Source organism: Citrus sinensis, chromosome 5 (genome assembly GCF_022201045.2).
Source record: "Citrus sinensis cultivar Valencia sweet orange chromosome 5, DVS_A1.0, whole genome shotgun sequence".
NCBI lineage: Eukaryota > Viridiplantae > Streptophyta > Magnoliopsida > Sapindales > Rutaceae > Citrus > Citrus sinensis.
Window position 1 is genome coordinate 326,857 of NC_068560.1, and position 24,480 is coordinate 351,336.

Here is a 24,480-nt window from a genome sequence, read left to right on the forward strand (position 1 = left end):
TGTCAATAATCGGAAAAGAGTGAAATCAAATCATAACAATTAAAAATTGAAAAAAAAAAAGTTATCTTTTTAATTTTCATATATTGATTGAACTTCATTCTCAGTTGAAAATTATGACAAGTTAAATAAATTAATCACCATAATTAATAAATATTAGTACCTCAAGTTAATGAATTAATAACTTAGGGTCAGTTTGGGAATACTATAGCTTTTAAAATAATTGTTGTTAACTGTGCTGTAGAAATAATTAGCTGTGAAGATAATTAGTTAAGTGTTTGGTAAATTTTATTTTTAGAAGTACTGTGAGTTTTGAAAACAGTTATGGACGTTTGGTAAATTTTATTGTTAAACTATTAAGAGAAAATAAATGACTAAAATGTACATAATGTAGTATAAAGTTATTTATATATATATAAAAACATGTACATATAATATTTTTAATAATGTATTATAATAATTTTTACTAAAAATAAAAATTTATAATATATTGTTTTTATTTTTTATTTTTATCTTAAAACAATTGATAATTAAATTTATAATATAGTGAAACAAATTTAATAATAATTCGACTAACAATTTAAATAAGGATAATTTTGGGTTTAGTTGATAATTTTAAGGATATTTATGGAATTGTATTGAAAGATAAAATTGATTCTCAAAATCAAAATTTAAAAACTATTCCTTCCCTGCTTTTCAAAATCCGCGGATTGATTTTGACAAAAGTAATTTTGATTTTTTTTTTAATCAAACACTAAAATTAGCTTTTAAATTTTCAAAATCACTTTTAAGCCTCTCAAAAACAATCCCAAACGGCCCTTAATAACACTACATTTTTATCGAAATTAATAAGTCTTACAAATTCATCTCACATAATTCGATGCTAATGAACCCTTTACAAATGATTACATGTTTGCTTCGCTAATTAATTAATAAAGTAAAAACAAAAACAAATAGACTCCCATACCAATAATTTCGCAAACAACCAAATCCCACCATCTCCTTTTAAAAAAGAGGGAAAAAAAGAGAAAAAAAAAACAATCAGAGAATTATCACTTTTCTTTTTGTATCATTGTTATTCGAGTTCATACAATGCTTCAAAATAAAAGGAAATCATTCTGTATTGCTTTTGAAAATATTTGAAAATTAGTCCCATTTTCTGTTATAAAAAAATGCATAGTATGTATTTTGTTATTTTGTAATTCTTTCATTGATCCTTGGCGTTGCTAATTTATTTATTGTCGCCAGTACTACTTTCTATTTTATTTATATTGTGTTTACTTTCTGAAGTGGGAGTGAGAAGTGTGAATTTCGCTCACTCCAATGTTTACTTGCATATTTTAAGGGAGGATTAGAATCTCATTCTGTGGAACCCATCTATTTTTGGAGTGGGACTGGGAGTGGGACTCCCATGGGGGCTGTGAATGGGTTCCACCTCTTCCTTTTTTACCCTCATATTATTAAATTTAATATAATTATATTCAATAAAATAAATAAATAATATTATTATATTTAACTAAATAATATTTTGCATTGATTCTAAGTTAAAATTGCTTAAAAATAATATTATTATATTAATAAAGAATTAATAATACTACTATATACTACCTTTATTTGAAAATATAATATTATTATATTTATTTAAAAATAATAGTATTATATTTATTTAATATTAATAATTAATAATAATAAATAGTTTATTCTAAGAAATATTAATTTTGTACTAAATAATATTATCATATTATTATTATTTAATATAATTATAATAAATTTAAATAATATTATCATATTTAACTAAGTATAATTTACATTGATTCTAAGTTAAAATTACTCAAAAATAATATTATTATATTAATAGAGAATTAATAATATTACTATATACTATCTTTATTTAAAAATATAATATTATTATATTTATTTAATAATAATAGTATTATATTTATTTAATCTTAATAATTAATATTAATAAATATTTTAATTCCAAGAAAATTTTAATTTTGTACTGTGTTAATAGTAAAAATGTTTCATTTATGTTGCCCTTATCAATAATTTTTAATTTACATAACTAAAATTAGAATTAATAAAATTTTGTTGTACATAATTAAGAATTTAATATTATTATAAACCTTCAAATATAATAAAATAAATATTTTATTCTTCAAATATATATTTTATTAATTATGCAATTAAAAACTACAATTTTTTAAATAAAGGTAAACTTGTAATTTGAAAATATTTACTCCTAATTCAAAAAAAAGTAAACACATAGATTGGATTCTGATTTCAATTCCATACTTTCATTCAAGTATAAATAAACACATACTTTCACTTCCACTCCACACTCCTAATCCTAGGATTCTCACTCTTCATGATTTTCACTCCAATCTAAAATATAAACGCTTCCTTCGTATAATATTAGCGTTATGTTAATTATGTTATTAGCTTATTAAATATATACATTTAACAAACGAGTTGAATTTGTGTTATTTAAAATTTCAACACGATAGGAATATGAATATAACATTACATTACAAATTGCCATTGTTGATTATATAAAAAAAAAAAATGCCGTGCAGAGTGCACTTATAGTAATAAGAAGAGAGATTAAAATCTTTTAATTTAGCTTGCTCTATTAAGTAGAAGAATTGATAAACTCTCTTCAAACTTTTGAAACGAACCTGAAGGGACGGTCAGAGGAGAAGGACGTAGCTTTATTAACACAGAAGAATTATATTCTTGACAATCACATTGCTTTCGTGTTCTCTTTGAAGTAGTGCCTAATTAATCATGTTAAGCAAAGGCAAGATTCTTGGTTCGGCTTTTATTTAATTTAATATGTAAAGCAAAGGCATGATCAAGAGCTCCACCGATTTTATATTTGTAGTGGGCTCTACTTTTTCTTTTCACTTTTGTGCAGGGCTTAAATGCACAATGATATTCTAATGTTTTATATATATTAAAAAATACATATAACTCATTTTTTTATTAATAAATTTCATTTGTTTTAATAATAAATTTATTTTTAATTTATAATTACTATTATATTTCTATAATAAATAAATCAATATATTGATCGAAGACATGTCATCGATGGCATGTATAATAAAACCAACAAAATTTTTATTTAAAATCTAAAATTGAGATATAATGATATTTTCCCTAGATTATTCACTTTAAATTATGAATATATCCTTCTTAATGATAGGATGATAAAAAATGATGAATAATAGATAAAATTAAAATTAAAATTATTTTTTTTCAGAGTAAATTAGGCAAAATGAGATATTAAACATGTTTGTATATGAATAAAAGGCAATTGCACAAATACGAAGTAAAATTGGAGGGTTCACTCTCTTAAGTTTATTTTTCATTTTTTTTCCAATTATTCAATGGTGCCGCCTGGTCCACGCATGTCCGGTTCGTCAAGCAGACAAGCACAAGCATGTGAAACTTGCTGAATTATTATTGATGGTGGTGGGGGCTGCCTCTGGATTATGAGTTCGAAGATTTATAAAGGAAGGTTCGTAGTAGATACGTTCCATTTTCCACTTTATTCAGCGTTTACCCGGACAACTGGTTTAATGTTGATTGAACGCGTTTTCTGCCGTCCCTTCGTCGGCTTTCGTTCGTTTTCAGTTTTCTGGATTAATTTTTCTTTTTTTTTTTCATTTTTTACTCTTTATTTTACTATTTATAGTCGGTCCCACAAAAGAATATTTCATTTTTTCCAATTGTTCAATGATGCTTGGTCCGCCCATGTCCAGTTCGTCAAGCAGACAAGCACAAGCGCGTGAAGCTTGCTAAATTGTTGATGTCGGTGGGGGCTGCCTCTGGCTTTTGCTTCCACTTTTTTTTTTTTTTTCCACATTAGAGTTATTTCGCGTACATCATTTATAACTTATTAATCGACTTGTTATTTTATTAAGTATATATATATATATTTAATAAATTAGTCGAATTTATGTTCAGCTAAAACTTTGTTATATTTCACACGACAGTAATGTAACATATGATAGGAATTACCATTGTGATTATAAAAAATTATGGTGTACTTGTGAGTCTTTGTCTTAGCATTGAAATTAATTCAATAAATGAAGTAATTATATGGCAAAAGGATAGGGAGAGAGAAACGTGTTGATTTACGATTTGTAAAACGAAGGTTCGTAGTAGATGCATTCCATTTTCCTCTTTATTCAGCATTTACCCGGACGCTGGATTAATGTTGTTAACCCTACAAACATCGAAGCCCGATTTTTTATTTTATTTTTTTTTTTTTTGATATACGATTTTAAATTTATTGATTCTAGTAACTAGTGGTGGTCACTGGTGATTGATGACTTGCTAAGTTATTAATGGGTGGTGGGCTCTCCTTTTATTTTCACTTTCCTGGAATAAGCAACAAGTGGAAGACTTGTTGCATGCACTTTGCTCGACTCTCCATGCTTACTGTTCAATTTTCTGATTCTGCTTTCCATAGCCCATAATTCTGCTCCTTTCTTCCTTTGCCCAAAAAAAATTAAAAAAAAATGTCGCTCATCGGAGAGGCAATCCTTACGGCGTCCGTTGATTTGCTGGTCAAGAAGTTAGCTTCAGAGGGGGTTCTGTTTTTTGCACGCCAAAAGGAGATCGAGGCCGATCTGATGAGGTGGGCGAATATGTTGGAGATGATCAAGGCGGTGCTTGATGATGCTGAGGAGAAGAAGACGACTAATCAGTTTGTGAAGAAGTGGCTTGGCAAGCTTCAGAACCTGGCTTATGATGTTGAAGACTTGTTGGATGAGTTTCAAACTGAGGCTTTCCGGAGGAGGTTGCTGCTTGGGAATGGAGAACCAGCTGCTGCTCATGATCAACCCAGTAGCAGTCGTACAAGAACAAGCAAGTTTAGGAAGCTCATTCCTGCTTGCTGCACCACTTTTACTCCACAATCGATTCAGTTCGATTATGGCTTGATGTCCAAAATCAAAGAGATCAACAGCAGATTTCAAGAAATTGTGACACAGAAAAACTCGCTGGGTTTGAACGTAAGTTCAGCGGGGAGGAGCACAGAAGACAGGCAAAGACGAGAGACAACCTCTTTGGTGAATGAAGCCAAAGTATATGGCAGGGAAACAGAAAAGAAGGAAATTGTTGAATTGTTGTTGAAGGATGATTCAAGAAAGGATGGTGGATTCTCTGTTATTTCTATTACAGGTATGGGCGGGCTGGGTAAAACCACTCTTGCTCAGCTTGTCTACAATGATAAGCAAGTGGAGGACCATTTTGATCTCAAGGCATGGACTTGCGTCTCTGATGATTTTGATCTTATCAGGCTTACAAAATCAATCCTACTTTCAATTGCTAGTGACCAGAAAGTGGATGATCACGACTTAAATAAGCTTCAAGAGAAATTGAAGAAACAACTGCTTAGAAAGAAATTTTTGCTTGTTTTAGATGACGTTTGGAATGAGAATAACAATGACTGGGTTCAACTCAGCCTTCCATTTGAAGCTGGCGCACAGGGAAGTAAGATTGTTGTCACTACTCGCAATCAACAGGTTGCAAAAATCATGAGGCCGGATCAAGCTTATGAATTGAAAAACTTGTCAACTGAGGATTGTCTGTCTGTGTTTTCTCAGCACTCTTTGGGGACAAGAGATTTCAGTTCACACAAGTCATTGGAGGACATTGGCAAGAAGATAGTGATCAAATGCAATGGCTTGCCCTTGGCAGCAAAAACACTGGGAGGACTTTTATGTGGAGAACATGACAGAGGTGTGTGGGAAGATGTGCTCAGTAGCAAGATATGGGAATTACCAGAAGATAGATGTCCCATTATACCAGCTCTTGCAGTGAGCTATTATTATCTTTCGGCACCTTTGAAACAATGCTTTGCACACTGCTCGTTGTTTCCGAAGGATTATGAATTTGAAGAGGAGGAGATAATTTTATTATGGAGTGCTTCGGGTTTCTTGGATCATAAAGAGCGTGAGAAAACTGGTGAAGATCTAGGTCGAAAGTTCTTTAAGGAGCTACGTTCAAGATCCTTTTTGCAGCAATCAAGCAACAATAAATCACGATTTGTGATGCACGACCTCGTCAGTGACCTTGCTCAATGGGCTGCTGGGGAAATGTACTTCACAATGGAGTATACCTCTGAGGTTAACAAGCAACAAAGGTTTTCCAGATATCTTCGTCATCTGTCGTATATTCGTGGAGATTATGATGGCGTTCAAAGGTTTGGGGACTTGTATGATATCCAACATTTGAGAACTTTTTTACCGGTAATACTGTCAAATAGTAAGCCTGGCTACTTGGCTCCTAGCATGCTTCCTAAGTTGCTCAAACTCCAAAGCTTGAGGGTCTTCTCTCTGCGTGGATACCGCATCCTTGAGCTGCCGGATTCAGTTGGTGATTTGAGGTATTTAAGGTACCTTAACCTGTCTGGAACTGAGATTAGAACTCTACCTGAATCAGTCAGCAAGCTTTACAATTTGCATAGTCTTTTGTTGGAAGATTGTGATCGGCTGGAGAAGTTGTGTGCAGACATGGGAAATCTCGTCAAATTGCATCATCTTAAGAATTCAAATACGAAGTCGTTGGAGGAAATGCCGGTAGGAATTGGCAGGCTGACTTGTCTTCAGACGTTGTGTAGTTTTGTTGTGGGAAAAGACAGTGGTTCTGGGTTACGAGAGCTAAAGTTGTTGACGCAACTTAGGGGGACACTTTGCATTTCAAATTTGGAGAATGTAAAACACATTGTTGATGCCGAGGACGCTCAATTGGATAGAAAGGAGAATCTTAAAGAATTATGGCTTCGATGGACACGCAGTACCGATGGTTCTTCTTCAAGGGAGGCAGAAACTGAAGAGGGGGTGCTTGACATGCTAAAACCTCATACAAATCTGGAGCAATTTTGCATCAAAGGCTATGGAGGTACAAAATTTCCAGCTTGGTTAGGAGATTCCTTGTTCTCAAAATTGGTGACCCTAAAATTTAAAAATTGTAACATGTGTACTGCCCTGCCGTCAGTCGGGCAACTACCCTCTCTAAAGCATCTTGTAGTATGTGGAATGAGCAGCGTAAGGAGATTAGATCCAGAGTTCTATGGGAAGGGTGCTTCAATTCCTTTTCCATGCTTGGAGACTCTTCGTTTTGAAGACATGGAAGAATGGGAAGACTGGATTCCTCATGGATCCGGTCAAGGAGTTGAAGGGTTTCCTACATTGAGAGAGCTTCACATTTTAGGATGTGCCAAACTGCAAGGAACATTTCCAGAACACCTTCCTGCATTGGAGATGCTTGTTATTGAAGGATGTGAAGAATTGTCAATTTCAATTACGAGTCTTCCAGCTCTTTGCAAATTTGAAATTGGTGGATGTAAAAAGGTTGTGTGGAGAAGTGCAACTGGTCATCTCGGATCTCAGAATTCAGTGGTTTGTAGAGATGCATCAAATCAAGTGTTTCTTGCAGGGCCATTAAAGCTGCGACTGCCAAAATTGGAAGAATTGGAGATAAATGATATGAAAGAGCAGACATATATATGGAAGAGTCATAACGGATTACTACAAGACATTAGCTCTCTTAAAAGACTGACGATTGCAAGCTGTCCCAAACTTCAATCCTTGGTGGCGGAGGAAGAGAAAGACCAACAACAGCAGCTCTGCGAATTGTCAAGCAGACTCGAATATCTAAGATTGAGTTATTGCGAAGGCCTTGTGAAGCTGCCACAATCATCGCTCAGCCTCAGTTCCTTGAGAGAGATAGAAATCTACGGCTGCAGGTCCCTTGTTTCCTTTCCTGAGGTTGCTCTGCCTTCCAAGTTGAAGAAAATTGAGATTAGTTCTTGTGATGCACTGAAATCGTTACCAGAGGCATGGATGTGCGACACCAATTCGTCTCTCGAGATCTTGGAGATTTCGGGTTGCGATTCGTTGACATATATTGCTGGAGTCCAGCTACCACTGAGCCTTAAGAGGTTGAAGATCTGCCATTGCGATAATATAAGGACTTTGACAGTGGAAGAGGGCATCCAGTGTAGCAGCGGCAGAAGGTACACCTCATCTCTTCTCGAGCACTTAGAAATTTACAGTTGTCCATCATTGACATGTATATTTTCAAAAAACGAGTTACCTGCCACGCTTGAGTCCCTTGAAGTTGGCAATCTACCTCCGTCTCTTAAGTTGCTTTTAGTTTGGGGATGTTCGAAGCTGGAGTCAATAGCAGAAATGTTGGACAACAACACATCTCTTGAAAAAATCAACATTTCTGGTTGTGGAAATCTTCAAACTTTACCGAGTGGTTTACATAATCTTTGCCAGCTTCAAGAGATTAGTATTGCGAGTTGTGGAAATCTGGTGTCCTCTCCGGAAGGGGGATTGCCTTGTGCGAAACTCGCAATGCTGGCGATATATAATTGTAAGAGACTAGAGGCCTTACCCAAGGGATTGCACAATCTGACCTCTCTTCAAGAATTAACAATAGGAAGAGGAGTTGCGCTTCCAAGCCTTGAAGAAGATGGCCTTCCCACCAACCTTCATGTACTGCTGATTAATGGTAATATGGAGATTTGGAAGTCAATGATTGAGCGGGGCCGGGGATTTCACAGATTCTCCTCTCTGCGACAACTTACAATCATGAATTGTGATGACGACATGGTGTCATTCCCACCAAAGGCAGATGACAAAGGATCGGGGACCGCGCTTCCTCTTCCTGCCTCTCTAACATATCTGAGGATTGAAGGTTTTCCAAATCTGGAACGCCTAACTTCTTCAATTGTTGATCTTCAAAACCTCACTGGATTGGTTCTCGGGGGATGTCGCAAGCTCAAATACTTTCCGGAGAAGGGCCTGCCTTCCTCACTTTTGTATTTACGGATCTCGAGATGTCCGTTGATGGCAGAGAAGTGCAGAAAGGATGGAGGACAATATTGGGACTTGTTAACCCATATACCGTGTGTTGAAATATATGGTAAATGGGTTTTTGATGACTGAAATGTTTTATTATTAGAATTTTTCTTTTTTAGTTGGGTGTGTTTGTGAATGTAATTTCAAATCTTAGTTGAAAACTATTTTTCTTTTGCAATTACAGATGTTGAGATGTCCGTTGATGGAAGAGAAGTAAGAGAAGTAAGAGAAGTGCAGAGAGGATGGAGAACAATATTGGGACTTGTTAACCCATATACCTTATGCTCGAATAGCCCGACTAATGAATGGGTAGAAGTGGTCGACTAATCAATGGGTTCGCATTATTTAGCTAGCAAAGGACGACTCTATTAATTAATTAATGAATTAATTTTTCATTCTCAGCTGTTGAAACTTCAGTTTCTTATATTTGTCTTTTCTGCGGTACGGTTACATATATTTGTCCTTTACATAATTTCTTATGTAAAATATTTTATTATTAGAATTTTTTTTTCTTCTAAATCAAGTGTGTTTGTGTATGTAATTTTAAAATTCAAATTTGGCTGTTGAAATAAACTTCAGTTTCTTTTATTTGGCTGTACGGTTAAATATGTGTAATATTTCTCTTCATCAGACTTCGACAAAAATTGTTAATGTTCTTATTAGTAATTAATTAGTACGGTAGTGTTCTTCTTTTGTTCCACAATTTATCAAAAGCATTTTACTACATAATCTTTGTACATGTACATCGTCATCAAATCCCATAACACCCAAAACAGAAAATCAAAAGAAAACAAGAACATGCCACACAATATCAAAAACGAAAAGAACATTATAACACCAAGTATTATATTTCACTAATTATATTTCGGCTTTAGTGGCCTTAACTTAAAATCTCCTCCAGAACAATCTGCCTCCTCAGCAATAATGTTATAATGTTCTTTTGATGTTGTTGTTTTTTTAGGTGCTACTTAAACAGATGAGGGCTGGGCCGCGTTACAAAATTATTTGTAATTTTTAATTTAATTGTTTATGTGACATCGCTATTAATATTAATCGATAAATACAATTTTATCAATTACTAAATATTTGAATTCATCAAAACTGTTATAATTGAAACGGATCTTCATATTAACACATCAATATGACAGAAAAGGGAATATTTTTAATGAATTAATTAGTATGAATGCGTAATGTATAATGGCTAACTCTTTCTTAGTTGTTGAAATTAAATTTATTTTGCTGTACGGTTATGTATAACGAGATTGAAATTGTTTCTTCACCAGAAGTAATGTTATAATGTTCTTTTAATGGTTTTGTAAAGTGGTTTTTGATTGCCGATTAAGCACTGGAAGGCTGGACTGCTGCAGTACAGAATTATTTATACTCTCGAATCTGATACACTTTAAGCAAGTTCTTGAATTAATTGCTTCTGTGCCATCGCTTTTAATATTTGCAAATATTGATCATCATCAGCTCCTTTTGGGATGTTAGAGATCTTTGTTCAGAGAGAAAGACCATAAAAATAGAGTACATAACTTGTCATATAAAAATAGTATGTTCGCATATTACTCACAGTTAGCCAAGGCGCCATCTGGTCATAATTGACATAAGAGCTCAACCGTAACACAATACACAATCTGAAGAATAGTTGCTTGATCAGGAAGTCCAACTTCGTAGCTATAATTTTTTTTTTTTGGAGAAGTGTAGCAATAATATGCTATTTTCATAAGACTTCGTTAAAGATTGTTTTGTAATTAATTTCACACAACACAAACCTACAGAAAATTGATCAAAACAAAATGAAATATTAAGGCTATAATCAGCACTTGATCAAAGGAAAAGAAGAAACAAATGAATTTGTAAGGAGTACTGCGATACGTATATGAATTTGTTTAGAGTTCTTTATCATAGAAAAAATCAATTGTATGTCCTTCGTATTTTCTCTATAAAAACTTGCATTATAGACCATATGTTTGTTTTGATATTTACCGGAGTGAATTGTTGTTTTGTGATTATCAAATAATATACTTCAGAGTTATTTATTTTTATGTTCATATAAAATTGAATTTATTTTAATGTGCACAAGAGTCATTGGAAGGATTTGCTCATTAATGGTTGGTTTGTGAAGGAAACTGACCAGACAATTTATCAAAAGCACTTATTACATCATCTTCATACGTGCACTGATGTATACTATCCCTGAATCCCATAACAACAAAAACAGATAATCAAAAGAGAAACAATATCCCAGAATGCCAAAAAAATATCAGAAACAAAAATCAAACAAAGCAATTCAAAAGCATTTGCTTGTGATGCCATGACCACGAATGCTACTGCCATAACAAGAAATGGCATTGCAAGACTGTAGAATGCCACATGTGCAAATGAGAAGAACATTACAAATCAACAATTCAAAGAAAAAAAGAAGAATTTAAACCAGCTAAAAGGATAGGCATTAGGTAGAATTTCACATGAAGAACAAGACTAAGAAAATTTAAGGGGATTTGCATTTATGATCAGCAAACGACTCAGCATATCAGAATGAGAAGAACATTCAGGAATCACCAGGCAGGACAAGATCAAGGAGGCAACAAGGAAGCATTTGTTTTGGCCAAATAAAGTTTGCAGATCTTTTAATGCTAATATTAGTAATAAAACCATTATTGGGATATTGGTTTGGCAATGTTTAATTAATGGCCCTGAGCTTTATGATCTTTATTACATGTGTATTTAATGCAACTACACATACATGTAATATGTACCTTGTAGGCTTATTTATTTATATTAATAATTAATATGATCTTTTCAAACTTACCCGAAGTTGTTGAACATAAAAAATACTCAAATATTCAGTGTTCTTGATTAAATTAGCATCAATGGACATAATTAAATAAAGAAAATCGGATTATTATGATGATTGGTTTAGTTAGCTACATTAGTGTTATTTTGTCTAATTATCAAGGATAACATTCAATTATATATAATATGTCCTTCATATTTTCTCTTTTAATTAAAATCGTAAAAAGACTTGCAATATAGACCATGCATTTGTTATGTTATTTATTGGAGTGAATTGGTGTTTTTATTGTGATTGTCAAATACTGTCTTTGTAAGTTATCTATTTTGTATATATGAAATCAACGAGAGTTTCACTCTTATGGAAGGATGTTGCCAGGTACCAAGAAGTAAGAACTGATAGTTGTGTTAATTAATTAGTATAAGTTAGCTCAATGTTCAATGTTCAATGTTCATGCTCTTTTGAGCTACATATGGCAATGAAAATTGAGTTTCTGTGTAAAATATGAAGCTATTCAATCAAGCAACTCTGCTTTTCAATTTTCTTACATCTAAGTCAAATTCTTTTATAAATCTTCAAGAGAACAAAGTTAATGCAGGTTCGTACTTATTAAATTTAACATCAGACAATGAAGTGTAAAAAGTGAAATTCTTATCTATGATAAGCACCTAAAATAATTGCATTGAGTTTTTCAATTTTCAAATTTTCATTGCTAACTCAACAATTGAGAGACTGAAACATATGGAATAAGAAATTAACATATTCAAACCAAACGAGTATTCAACTTAGATGATTCAATATAACACCTAATAAGCTTATGAGTCTTATTTAAGGAATATTATAATTTTACTTGGATTGCTAGAAATCACGGGATGTTATTCATTTAAGTATATGATACACTTGTTTGATGAATTGCTTATATGAGTAGATTATATTTTTATTTTGGTCATATTTCTTATTTTTCTAATCTCATCTGTCCCCTATTTCCCATCCCACATCAAATGGTGATAGAGCTTCCATATCATATGTCGAACCCATTAAAGCCAAAAGTAAGAAGTTAAAGAACTATTTTGTACTGGCTATACAAAGAACTATATTACAGTACTACACACCCAAAAAAAAAAAAAATGAAGGCACCATTCATACTTCCAAATCCAGCACTAGCACTTGAAAACAATAGAAACAAAGGAATTTGCCAATAAAAAAAGTCAGCTTGAGAAAGCTAAGAAGATGCAACTAGAAGCTAAGTGATGTAAGGGAAGGAAATCTATTCCGAAAGAACTCCAAATTGAATTCAGGAAGTAACATTGACTTACCCAGTTACAAAAGGAAGCCACTTTAATCCTTTAAGATGATTATGATGAAATTGGTTCCCTGTATTGAAACAATAAACTGCACCAAGGATAGCACTAAAGGTAGAGCCAGATTACAAGGGAAGAAAAAAGGGAGGAAAAAAAAATTTACAACATGAAATTGGACTTTTGTTTTATCTTCCACAATCAAGAAATTCGACTAAAAAAGTATAAAACAAGTACAAAATATGAAATTTTTAGCAATCTTACAAAATCACACCCAAATCTCAATAAGATTATACATAGTTTTAGTAAAGCTCTACAACTATTTATTTAACACCTAATAAGATCATCTCCACAAATTTAAAAGCTTAAAACAAAGAAAGAATACTTTTGAATACAAATATACAATGGAGTAGAAAGAGTACATATACCATCTCTAGCCCATAATTCAGACTTATCCCCATTGCACTTATAAATCAAGATATGAAGTTGAGGGTCTAAAGTCTTCAACTCCTTGTAGTTCTTCTTCACAGATGATCTGTAAAAGTTATAATAGAAAGGTAATTAGTTTGCAACTCTTTCTAGCAAGTTGATTAGTAATTCCTAAACAAGTTTATAGCTTATTAATTATAGTTGGAATGCCCCCAAAGTTACTAAAACACAAACAATAGAAACAGTGAGTTTTAAATTAGTTGTGAGCAATGCATAGTCAGCCATCATTCTCATTTTGGTCTCCCATGAATATGATGGCAATATGTATAATGGTATTTTCCCAATATCAGACTAAGACAGCATCTTTATAACAATAATTCTGACATTTTCTACTATTTTTATCTTTTTGCTAACAAAATGTACATTAGAACATAAATTTGAAGAAAAATAAAATTTAAGCATACTCATGTCATTTAATCATAAAAATGAACATCAAAATTAAGCCTAGATCTCAACAATTAAACTCTAAACAAATTAAACAAAAAAAAAAAATCAGCTACCCAAATGAAATTTGCGACTGCAATGAAGCTCCGCACTTTTTGAACTTTTTGAGGCTTAGACTGATTTGTAATGTAGAGTTGTGCTTGAGAGTGAAGGAGTAGAGCTTATCAATTCGTTCATCACTCACTGCAAATTTGCCAAGTTTTGATATGTTAGCTTAATCTATTTACAAAACCAAACGACACCAATTATTTTATTATTTTAAAATTTTTAAAATTAATTAAATATCAACAATGGCAATTTTCAAATTAAACAAATCTTAAAAAATTTAAAATTGTTATATTTTCGCGACAAAACGATATATGTCATAAAATTTATATTATAAAAATGTATGGTAATTATCCACCGATCACTTATTTTTTAAAATTTTTTTAAAAATATACAAATTTTATTTCATTTTTTTTTTTTGCAACATTCCATCTAAAGTTAACATTCTCTTCGCTCGTCCACTTCCGTCATAACGCATTTAATAGATTTAACATAATATTAATTAAGTGATTTTTTACCCGTAATTGTAAAATTGTTATTTTTCTTAAATAAATGCCAAAAGTATATGAATATCATTTAAAATTTCCCAAGCTCAATACGGCTTCGTAAAAACCCTGCAAAACTTTCGTTCCCATCCTTGAGCCTTGAGCCTTGAACAATATGAGCAAAATAATTTTTTTAGAAAAAACCAGGGATATCAATTAATAAAAAATTTAAATCTAACCAAAAAATCCTAATATCTAAAAGCAAAATCTTAACAGATGTCCAAAAGCAAAAGAATAAAAAAAAAAAGAAGAAGCATAATCCCATCAAGAAAAACGAGATGGACAGATGACAACTAATTTCTTTTTCAATTTAGAATTTTATTTCATTTTCAATTTATAATTTTATTTTTTCTCTGTAATTTAGAATAATTACTACTAATATAAATAGTTATCTCTTGTAATTTTTGAAGACATCTTTGACTTTAATAATATTTTTAATTTTCAAATTTCTTTGTGAATATTTAAATAGTTAATTATTAGTATTCTACGAAATCATCGTATTTTAATTTCTAAATTTGTGATATTTTTTTAAATCAATATAAATTTAATTTTTTTTATTTCGATATTCTTTAGAATCGAAAATATTTTTAATATTAAAATTCCGCTCCATCGATTACTCGTCTTCCTCCCAAACACAATTAGCCCAGCCCAACATACGAAAGTGAAATCGCCTGCAGTTCCAGTCAATTGAACGTCTTGTCGTTTATGCTAAATGTCGTTTCTAAGTTTCATTTACCAACGACAAAACGATTTATCTTTTACCTGAAAGTCCAAGCATACCGAGCGAGTTGTTTTACCACTGGGACAGTTGTCCCAACGATATCCACAATCCCATTTCATGGCCCGAAGAACAAACCCAACGACATATGAAAGCATCAACCTTTACTGGAGGAGGTCGATTGAAATGATAGAAGCCGAAGAAGTAAATGAAACAGGAATAAGAAGCGGAAGCAAGTAAGCAGAGCAAGTAGCCATGAAAACAGCTACATTACCATTTGGTGGCTTTGGGCATTCTTATTTACCTTCATCTTCATTCAAGATTGTTATTGTAATGGCAAAGAGCAACAAAAAGTCCCGATCCTCTTCTTCTTCTTCTAAGGTTCTTTCCACCTTTTTTTGTTTGAATTCACAATCTTCTCTTGTTTGATGGCAAAGTTGGTCCTTTTTAGTTTTTTTTTTTGGTTTTTAATGAATTGAATTTAGCGTATCATAGACTCTCCTTTAAAGGGTTTGTGTGATGTAGTTCAATAAGTTTTGGATGCTCCGAAGTAGTTAATTTTAGTTATACGTAGTGTTTGTTTAGGTCATATGGGTGTCTTAATTTTTAATTTTTCTTATATATCAACAGTCTTCAGTTGTTGGCTGCTCTTGATGACTGTTTTAGTTTATTTAATATATTCTTATTGAATGATCATAATAATATGTGATGCAAAATTGTTTATCAGGTGGTTTACAATTGTAAGCAAATATATAGAAGCTGAAACTGATCATTATACTTTTAGTGATTGCTGATGCCTGTAGAGGTCGATTTCTGACCCAGAAAGTGCCTTACACGATCATATCAGCCTTGTTAGTGGGAACACAAAATGAGTAAGAGTAAGTATGTGTTCTTGAGGAGCCAAAAATAGGGTGTTATTTTCTGCTTCTCTTAATCAAGTTCTGTAGCAATAGAAAATGGGGATTACAATGCTTGGTTTAAAGGCCTTTTTTTAATTTTGTGGCAAATTAATGTATGTTCCAGAGTAGGAGCAGTGTTTGATCCATAAATTTTTTTCTTTATATTTGTAAATACTTTTATCTCTCTCCTTTTTTTTTTTTTTTCCCTGGCCTCTAACTGGCTTTTCTGCCAATAGGATTCAGAGCCAACACCTCCAAGAATTACATCTAATGTGAAGCAAAATTTGCAGTTCTTGAGATTATGGAAGGTTGGTTTTATATTGACATATCTAAAACCAGCATCAGTTTTTATCTTTCATCTTATTTAACTTTGCCTTTGTAGGAGTTTCAAAGGAGTAAGTCTAGCACGCCTAGGCCTTCAACTAGTTACCGCAGGAAAAAGGTTGAGAAGGAGGAATTGCCAGAAGATACAGAGCTTTACTGTGATCCTACCACAACCCTTTACTAGTAATATACTCTTCACGTTTCTTTTATTTGCCTTGTTTGTTGTTTCATTGATCCCCTCTTAACCTTCTATTAAAGGAATTTTCTCTTTTATTTACAGTACAAACCAGGGTATAGATAATGCTGTTCCTGTCTTACTTGTTGATGGGTATAATGTTTGTGGCTATTGGCCAAAGCTGAAGAAACATTTTATTAAAGGAAGGTTGGATGTTGCTCGTCTGAAGCTAATTGAGGAACTTGTGGAATTTAGTATGATAAGAGGTTTGTATTTTTTATCTCTGTTTTATTCTATAAGAGGCTTCTCTGTATGTTGCAATCGATTATATGTGATGCTGCCTTGCTTGGCTATAACAAAATGATGTATAAAATACCATAATTGACAGATATATTTCTGCTGCTTAACTTGTGATTGGATATACTTTAATAGTAGGTGTCTTCAAGAAGTGATATCTTGAAAATTAAACACTGCTCCCAATGCTTTTTTTTTTCTTTGGAAGGAACTGTTCCCTATGCTTAGTTTCCTACTTTATTAAGTTTTGCTATCAAAGTTTCTTCTTTGGAGGTTATCCCCAAAGATCTATGATTGCTTTAATGTTTCGTAGTAGTCTCAAGTTAAAAGTTAACTGTGTCAAATTGTCAAATAAAGTGTTAGTAGATGAACAAAATGAAGCAAAGACAGATGGATTTTCTAGATTTGACCATATGGTCTTTCTCCTCTTATTTTTCCAACCAGAAATTTAACAGCACTGAAGCCATAAGTTAAAGAAATGTAAAGATTTTTTTTTCAAAAAAAAAAAAAAAAGAAAAGAAAGAAAAAGGTGCAACTATTAGTTTTCATACATGCATGTTGCAACCTTTAAATTATAGGATATGTTGTTGACTCAAATTCGACTCAAATTGTAATCCTAATACTTGGTTGTTAATTGTTTTCTTTCTGTTGATGTTGCAACCACATTTTATGATTTCTGAAATATTTACAGAGGTGAAAGTGGTCGCTGTGTTTGACGCCTTGATGTCTGGACTGCCAACACACAAGGAAGAATTTATTGGGTATTATTTGTGAACCTAAACCATGCTTCCATCATTTTCTAACTCTTTTATTCTTGAGATTCAATTCTGTCTGCAGAATTGTTTGTTTTCTTTGATATCCTACTGCAAAATGTCCTTTGTATCCACTTAGTATACATATGTTACATATACACATTTCTTGTTGGTGGTAATTTTTTACATATACACATTTCTTGTTGGTAGTATTTTTGGACACATAAAAGGTTCCATGATCCTGCTGTGCATATTGGGTGGTCAGATTGAATGGGGCTCAGTCGTGATTTGCTACTTTCACTTTTCCACAATTTATTTAAATCTGACTTTATCTTTGTACCCTTGACTGGAAATTCATGAATTGGGCTTCTGATGGTAAAATGAACTTGTTAGATATCAAGTATTATTTTCCACGTATTTCTATCTATTCATGTATAATAATTACTCAACAGATTAAATTTTTTATGATTTTGGTATAAACTAGGAAAAAAAAATTACCTTATAATTGTTAGAAGCTTCTCTTGGCAAGAAAAGCAGAGGAGGCCATATATCTATCTATGTTATTAACCCCAAGAAGTGGGTTAATTAGTGCTGGTTAACTATTGAATTTTTTTATGTTCTACTTAACTGAAATTTCCTTGCAATTTATACTTTGTTTGAAACCTGTGATATTAAGCGTTCATAATGGTGCAGCGTTGACGTAGTCTTCTCTGGAGAAACGTGTGCTGATGCATGGATTGAAAAAGAGGTAAAAAATAATAATAATAAATAAATAAATAAAATAAAATCTTAGACTTCCTGCTTCACAACGTAAATGATAGAATTTTTCAGTTTAAAACCTGCGGAGTATATAACCACTACGTCCATTAATCCTGTCGAAAATTGATTTTATGGGATAAATGATTTTGATCTCTGCTTCTATGCATAATGGTAATGATTCCTTTTGTATTTTGTCCTTTACCATAAAGCCTTTTCCCCAGATCAATTTTTTTTTTCTTTGATTGGATCTCACTTGACTCTCTGTTGCTCACATTGCATATTGAGGTAGAAATTTTGTATAAATTTATTGGCATTCAATCAGAATATTCGTTTAAGTTCTTCCTATTGATTCCTGGAACACTTTTAAATTACACTTAAAAGAAAAAGGTCAGCAATCACCCAACAGAGTAACCTTTTGTGCTTATATTTTACCAAAGTTATTTTTTTCTTATGTCGTTAGAAAAAGTCAAATCGTAACGTGGTACTGTGGGAATTATTATGCTATGCCTTCTGTTTGTATATCATTAGGCTGGTATGAAGTGTGATTTTACTGCTGTTTTCTGATTAGCAGGCTGGAATCATGTTTGTGTGACAGATAGAAGCTTTGAGAGAGGATGGATGTCCCAAAGTTTGGGTTGTGACTTCTGATCATTTGCAGCAGCATGCAGCATATGGAGCGGTATGCTCTTTACTCTTGAGTTTTTTACAGTAGTCATGAGATATGTTGTGAATGTTCTTTCAGTTTCCTTTTCTACCATCTCATCTTTGTGCTCCAAAATATGATGTTGGTTGGTGCTCCACAAATGGAGTGCTTCAGTATGTTCATTTCTAATGAATGGTTGAAAAAGTAAGTGGCAAGCATCTTAACATAGAAGATTTTCACTCAATTAATGCATATCAAAATTGGTTCACTTATGTTCTGTATGTGACCTAGTGAACTTTCCTGATCATTTTCAGGGAGCCTTTGTCTGGAGTTCCAAGGCATTGGTTTCTGAGGTCAGCTTGATTATCTATTATATTTGTTGTTACACTTGTTATTCTTTCATGCGTGGACAGTTTGGCATTTCACTGGTCACTGTAATGACATTGTTGGTATTTTTCTTGATAAGAAAGTTTGTATTTTTGCATATTGAAGCTCATTTTTCTAAGAATTTAATGACCATCTGTATACTACATATAAAATAGTTTCAGAAGGTGTAGGAATTCATACATCTACTTTCAGCTTACTTGAGAAATTTTTATCTTTTGTTTAATTTATGACTTTATTGTACAAATCTCTGTGTAGTTTTATCATTCTTTAATCTTTAAATAATCATATATCAACCAACTATTGTCTGTATATTGTTTATACTAATTTTGTCTCTTTGATGATGTATAGATTAAAGCATCACAAAAGGAAGTGGAGAGGATGTTTCAAGAACAAAGGTCTAACATGATAATACATCTAAGTTTGTCAAGTTGTTCCGCTTATGTGTTTGTTTACCTCTTAGTTTACTCTATGTTTGTGTGTGGTCCCTTCTCCTATATCTAAGTATTTGAGTTGATCAGATCTGATTTTTATTTGTTATTCTTCTTTTTTATTTGTTTTTCAGATCTCATTCCTTTCAAGGCAGATTGCTAAAACACAATCTTGATTCTGAAGTTGTGGATGCTCTTAAGGATCTGAGGAATAAACTTTCAGAGAATGAGTCAAAGTAGCTCATTTACTATAACTTGCATCATGCCCTCTCCTCAAACCATGCTTACTGCTGGTTTTGAGCTCAAGCAGGCTTGCAACTGAACTAACAGCATACTCGATTGAACAAGTTCAGTTGTACAGTCAATTTCACCCGGCGGCCACACCAGCAGAGTACAGGTATTAAGTTCAGAGAAAGGAAATGCAAAAATCCACTATTGTTTCTTTGCTAAGGGAAGGACCATAGGAAATGCACGTTTCCCATTTGTGTCATTCTTCAATTTTTATAGTATTTAGTTCAAGTTCAAGAAATCTAATCTTTATTAATCCTCCTAATGGCTAGCCTATCAGTATGATGGACTCCTGTACTGGCATCTCAAGGTGTACTTGACTACCTTTTTCCTCTTAATGCAATTTCATCTTCCGTATTATTGTTTTGGAACTGGGTCCTTAACTTTAATTCGATATTTGAAAGAAAAGCAATGCTAGACCCATATTCTTTGATCTTCTTGCTGATAAAGGACACAATGAATTGTGGATCCAAAAGGACAGATAGAGAAGATAAGTTAGGTATTTAGGGTCATTGTTCCTTTGTTTCTTTATAAAATCTGAGTTAATCTTTTCTTTTTAAGATAGTTTTTCTTAGTTTGGTCTGTTGTTTTGCTCTTTTTGGGAGTTAGTTATATTATGTTGTGGATTTGGGTACTTGGATCCCTTTGGAATTAGATTGTCAAAATAAAGTTACCTTACCCTCCTATTCTATAGTTGCGTAAAATAAATTTACCTTAGTTGCCTTACCCTCCTATTCTATAGTTGCCTCAAATCAATTTACCTCACCCTCCTATTCTGGAGTGGTCTAAGCAGCACATATATTGGCCTGTATTTCGCCATTTGCAAACTAATTGACATGCAGTTAATTAGTTTTCACAAACTCATGCCATGTGCTTCAAAACATGGAAGAGGTGTGATATTTGACCCTCATAATTCATCTCATTGATTTTCACTCTTTAAATTACCCTGATTAATGAAAATCCTTTTTTTTTTAAAAAAAGAAAAAAATTCCTCGCAATTTGTTTCTAGCAACGGCAAAATTTCGTTTTTCTTGTTGCATGATAGAATTAGCTTAAGGGGCAAAATTGGTTTCAAAGTTTTCAATATGAGGAATCCAAAAAATTTGATACTGAGTCAATTAAGCATCAAACTAAGCCGTGAAATTGCAGTCCGCCTAACAATTGTTATGAGCAGAAACTTAAGCCTGACAATTATGGAGTCATACATGAGAATCGAACGAATGCCATAAGACCAAAAGATGCAAAGTTTTCATCAATTTTTTAATCATAGAAAGCTGGTAAAGGATGGAGAGGAGAACGAAAAGAAAGGTTAAAATTTAAAAAAGTCTTAAGTAATCTTGATAGGTATTTTAATCATTTTAAATTAAAAATGAAAAAAAGGGCCGAATGAAATAAATTAAATGGGTCAAGTATTACTATTCAGCATATGTGATTGGACTATGTGTTGATCCAAACCCATGCTGTGAACGATCTTACTAATTGGATTTGCACTCTGGACATGGAGTATGCCTACCAAATCAAACCCATCATCCTACTACTACATGATTTGGGCTCGACTGAAACAGGTTTCATGCCTCTACATGTATCCAGTAAAATCCTACCACATGTGAAGAAGTACAAAACACAGAGAGGGAGAGAGACGCTGAGGCGCCCACCACCGAAGCTGTAAGCCAGCAATGGATGGGTACGCGGTACTGGTAGATCTATACGATTGTCAGTGAGTCTCTGCTGATCAAAGTCAATGATGTTGTTAACTTTGTTGATATTATTAATTAATGCTATATGTTTCTGTGTTGGTCAATATACTTGCCAGTTCAGTAGATGCTTTACAAGAATAATGTCTCTCATCAAACAGAACAAACGAACAAACCCACCGCTGCTTTAATTCCAAATCCATTTAATACCACCGCTGAAGTTACCTGCCTTCTCTCTCATCATGTATATCTGCCACCACCGCTTCTTCAACATGCTTCTCTGTTCTCTCCCTTTGGCCTGTCAGACTTCCATCCATACACCTATACTCTATCTGTACATCCACATGTGGGACCATTTACATATGAACACTCTCTCACACACACACATATATTATCGTTCTCCCGTACAGGTGCTTTTTTATTTTTTTTCATATGAATATGTCGTATCATTTTTTTTTTTTTGTTTTATATGTCGTATCATTTAATAGAGTCTTTATAGATACATTACTGATACGTGACACGTGATAAAATATCGAGACTTCTTATCAATAGTAGTAAAATTACAAATTAATCAGATACTGTCACATGCCATTATTGTTTGATGTAAGATGAACATTGTTGCCCATTAGATTTTTACTCATATACATACATATATAAGTAAAATCTTGGGTCGCGTTTATAGTATATACTCTTTCATCTGTTTACATCAAATTTTTATCACGAGTATATTTACTTTTGTCTCATTAGTTGGTACATACACATGATCATAAGTATCTAATGATAGAATGTATGTGTCAGGAATTCGGAATTCTTTCTTATATTCGGGATCGAATGGAGTTAAAATGATTGATTTACTATACTGTATATTATATATATTGTCGCTTATTACAAAATAATTATTAAGCGACATTTTGCTAAGATATCAGTTAAAAGTTTTTCGAATGTTCTTCGTCTATCGTTTCAAGTGTAAATTAATCTTTAATCAAAGGCTTTTACAAGTACTCCAACCTTCAACAAATATTGGGATTAACATATACCTACTTCAGTTATTTTTCTGACATAAATTTTATTTGCAGTATATATAAAGAAGCGATCGAGCATGCGTATAGAAATTAGAAGGCTTCTGAGACATCAGCAAAAGTATTGTTACTGCTATCGTGTGATTCTGATTAATTATGCTTATAACATGATTAGGCCGTCAAGCAAATATTTGTCACTAGTTTCTAATTTGGATAGGGATTCGCAATTTCACACACTGTTCATTAAAAACCTCAACTCCATTAATGAGACACCCCCCTTGTTTCCTTTGTGTATATGTTCGACATATAACGTGGGGAACATCCTTGCACACTAACTGTGCCGATACGGTAAGTGAAATTCGAATCTCAAATAACCATTAACATCCCAAAAGTTTTTGACTCCGCATACAAAATAACGCAAGTTAATTACCGGACCTGGACCTGGGCAGCCCAAAACTTTTTTAAGTTTTAACATGCAGAGTGAGAAATGCGCAAGCAGGCAATGTAATAATTAAGAAGAGACCAGATTGTAACATAGTACAAAATAACACGTAGAAACAAGATGCTCTAAATATATGAATCACATGCAGAGACACGGAGGAAGAAAAGACAATCGATTATGCATATGATTGGTGAATTTATGGGTCAACTTTTTGCAGAGAAGTTGTAAAGGATCACCAAATACTCACGAGATACCTGCATGCATAATGTTTATATATATTTAATTATTAACTCTGAAAGAATTGGAAAAGCCAAAAGTTAAAAACAGTACAAAATTGAAATAAAAACAACTACCAACCAACCCCAAGGCCCCCAACAAATTGAAGAACGTAACAAAGAGTTAGTTCTGTTTCTTAACTAGAAGAGAGAACATTTAATGTAAAAGTCAGAGAGTCAAAGAGGGATCGGGGTTCAGGGAGTCCTGGTCTGGTCAGACTGTCAAAGTTTGACCCTCCTTAATTATTAATTAAATCCAACGGTGATTGTGGACCCTGGCGGCCTCCTCCAATTTTGTTGCTGTGATCGACTGATCGTGACTGCTGATATCATGTATGCTTATGTATATGTATTTATGAATATGCCTCACTGTAAGTCTCCCTTCTATTTTGTAATTTTGTGATTCTTACATAGAGTATCTGTATGTCCACATTTTATACGTAAAAATATTGTATGTTTTATGCTCTGCTATGCTATAACATAAAATCGTAATAATATTATCTTGTTCAAATCTGTATTTTGTAATGTGTACAACACTTTACACTTTAAGGTTTTGCTATGATACAGCATAAAAGTTACATTTATTTATATGAATTCGTATTTTGCTATAAACTGACACTAAATTTCTTGATAATTATTCAAGTTTGATGTTCATCATCGTTACGGAAATCAATCGATCGATATTGCAACTTGAGATTGTTAAGTTGCAAATATGAACACTCACTCACTAAGAGTCGGCAACTTGAGATTATTTTGATATTCGCAATTAAGAGTCGGCAAATTATGATATGAAGCAACAAGTTCAACTAACTAAATTAACAATCGATATTGCAAGTTGTGTATAGTGCTTGATGATAAATTTATACAAATTTCTGACAAGTCTTTG

At 32.7% G+C, this 24,480-nt stretch overlaps 2 protein-coding genes across 8 annotated transcripts in view; both read left to right on the forward strand.

Moving 5' to 3' along the window:
* Positions 1-4,255: 4,255 nt before the first annotated feature.
* Positions 4,256-24,480, forward strand: part of LOC102609725 (disease resistance protein RGA2-like) — a 47,338-nt gene continuing 27,113 nt past the window's right edge. The window contains exons 1-2 of one of the 2 annotated variants that reach the window (XM_006470736.4): positions 4,304-8,943; positions 9,064-9,467. In XM_006470736.4, the coding sequence (XP_006470799.2) occupies positions 4,524-8,943; positions 9,064-9,206 (4,563 nt within the window). In that variant the 5' untranslated portion in view covers positions 4,304-4,523 and the 3' untranslated portion in view covers positions 9,207-9,467. Of the gene's footprint in view, positions 8,944-9,063; positions 9,468-24,480 lie in introns of those variants that run through there. The other variant, XM_052440486.1, reaches the window with a different exon arrangement.
* Positions 15,248-24,480, forward strand: part of LOC102608690 (uncharacterized) — a 50,159-nt gene continuing 40,926 nt past the window's right edge. The window contains exons 1-11 of one of the 6 annotated variants that reach the window (XM_052440496.1): positions 15,248-15,596; positions 15,943-16,020; positions 16,351-16,422; positions 16,497-16,621; positions 16,719-16,879; positions 17,599-17,668; positions 18,353-18,407; positions 19,014-19,097; positions 19,376-19,414; positions 19,797-19,843; positions 20,011-20,524. In XM_052440496.1, coding sequence (XP_052296456.1) covers positions 16,009-16,020; positions 16,351-16,422; positions 16,497-16,621; positions 16,719-16,879; positions 17,599-17,668; positions 18,353-18,407; positions 19,014-19,097; positions 19,376-19,414; positions 19,797-19,843; positions 20,011-20,116 — 771 coding nt within the window. In that variant the 5' untranslated portion in view covers positions 15,248-15,596; positions 15,943-16,008 and the 3' untranslated portion in view covers positions 20,117-20,524. Of the gene's footprint in view, positions 15,597-15,942; positions 16,094-16,350; positions 16,423-16,496; positions 16,622-16,718; positions 16,880-17,598; positions 17,669-18,352; positions 18,408-19,013; positions 19,098-19,375; positions 19,415-19,796; positions 19,844-20,010; positions 20,525-24,480 lie in introns of those variants that run through there. The other 5 variants (XM_052440493.1, XM_052440495.1, XM_052440499.1 and 2 more) reach the window with 5 other exon arrangements.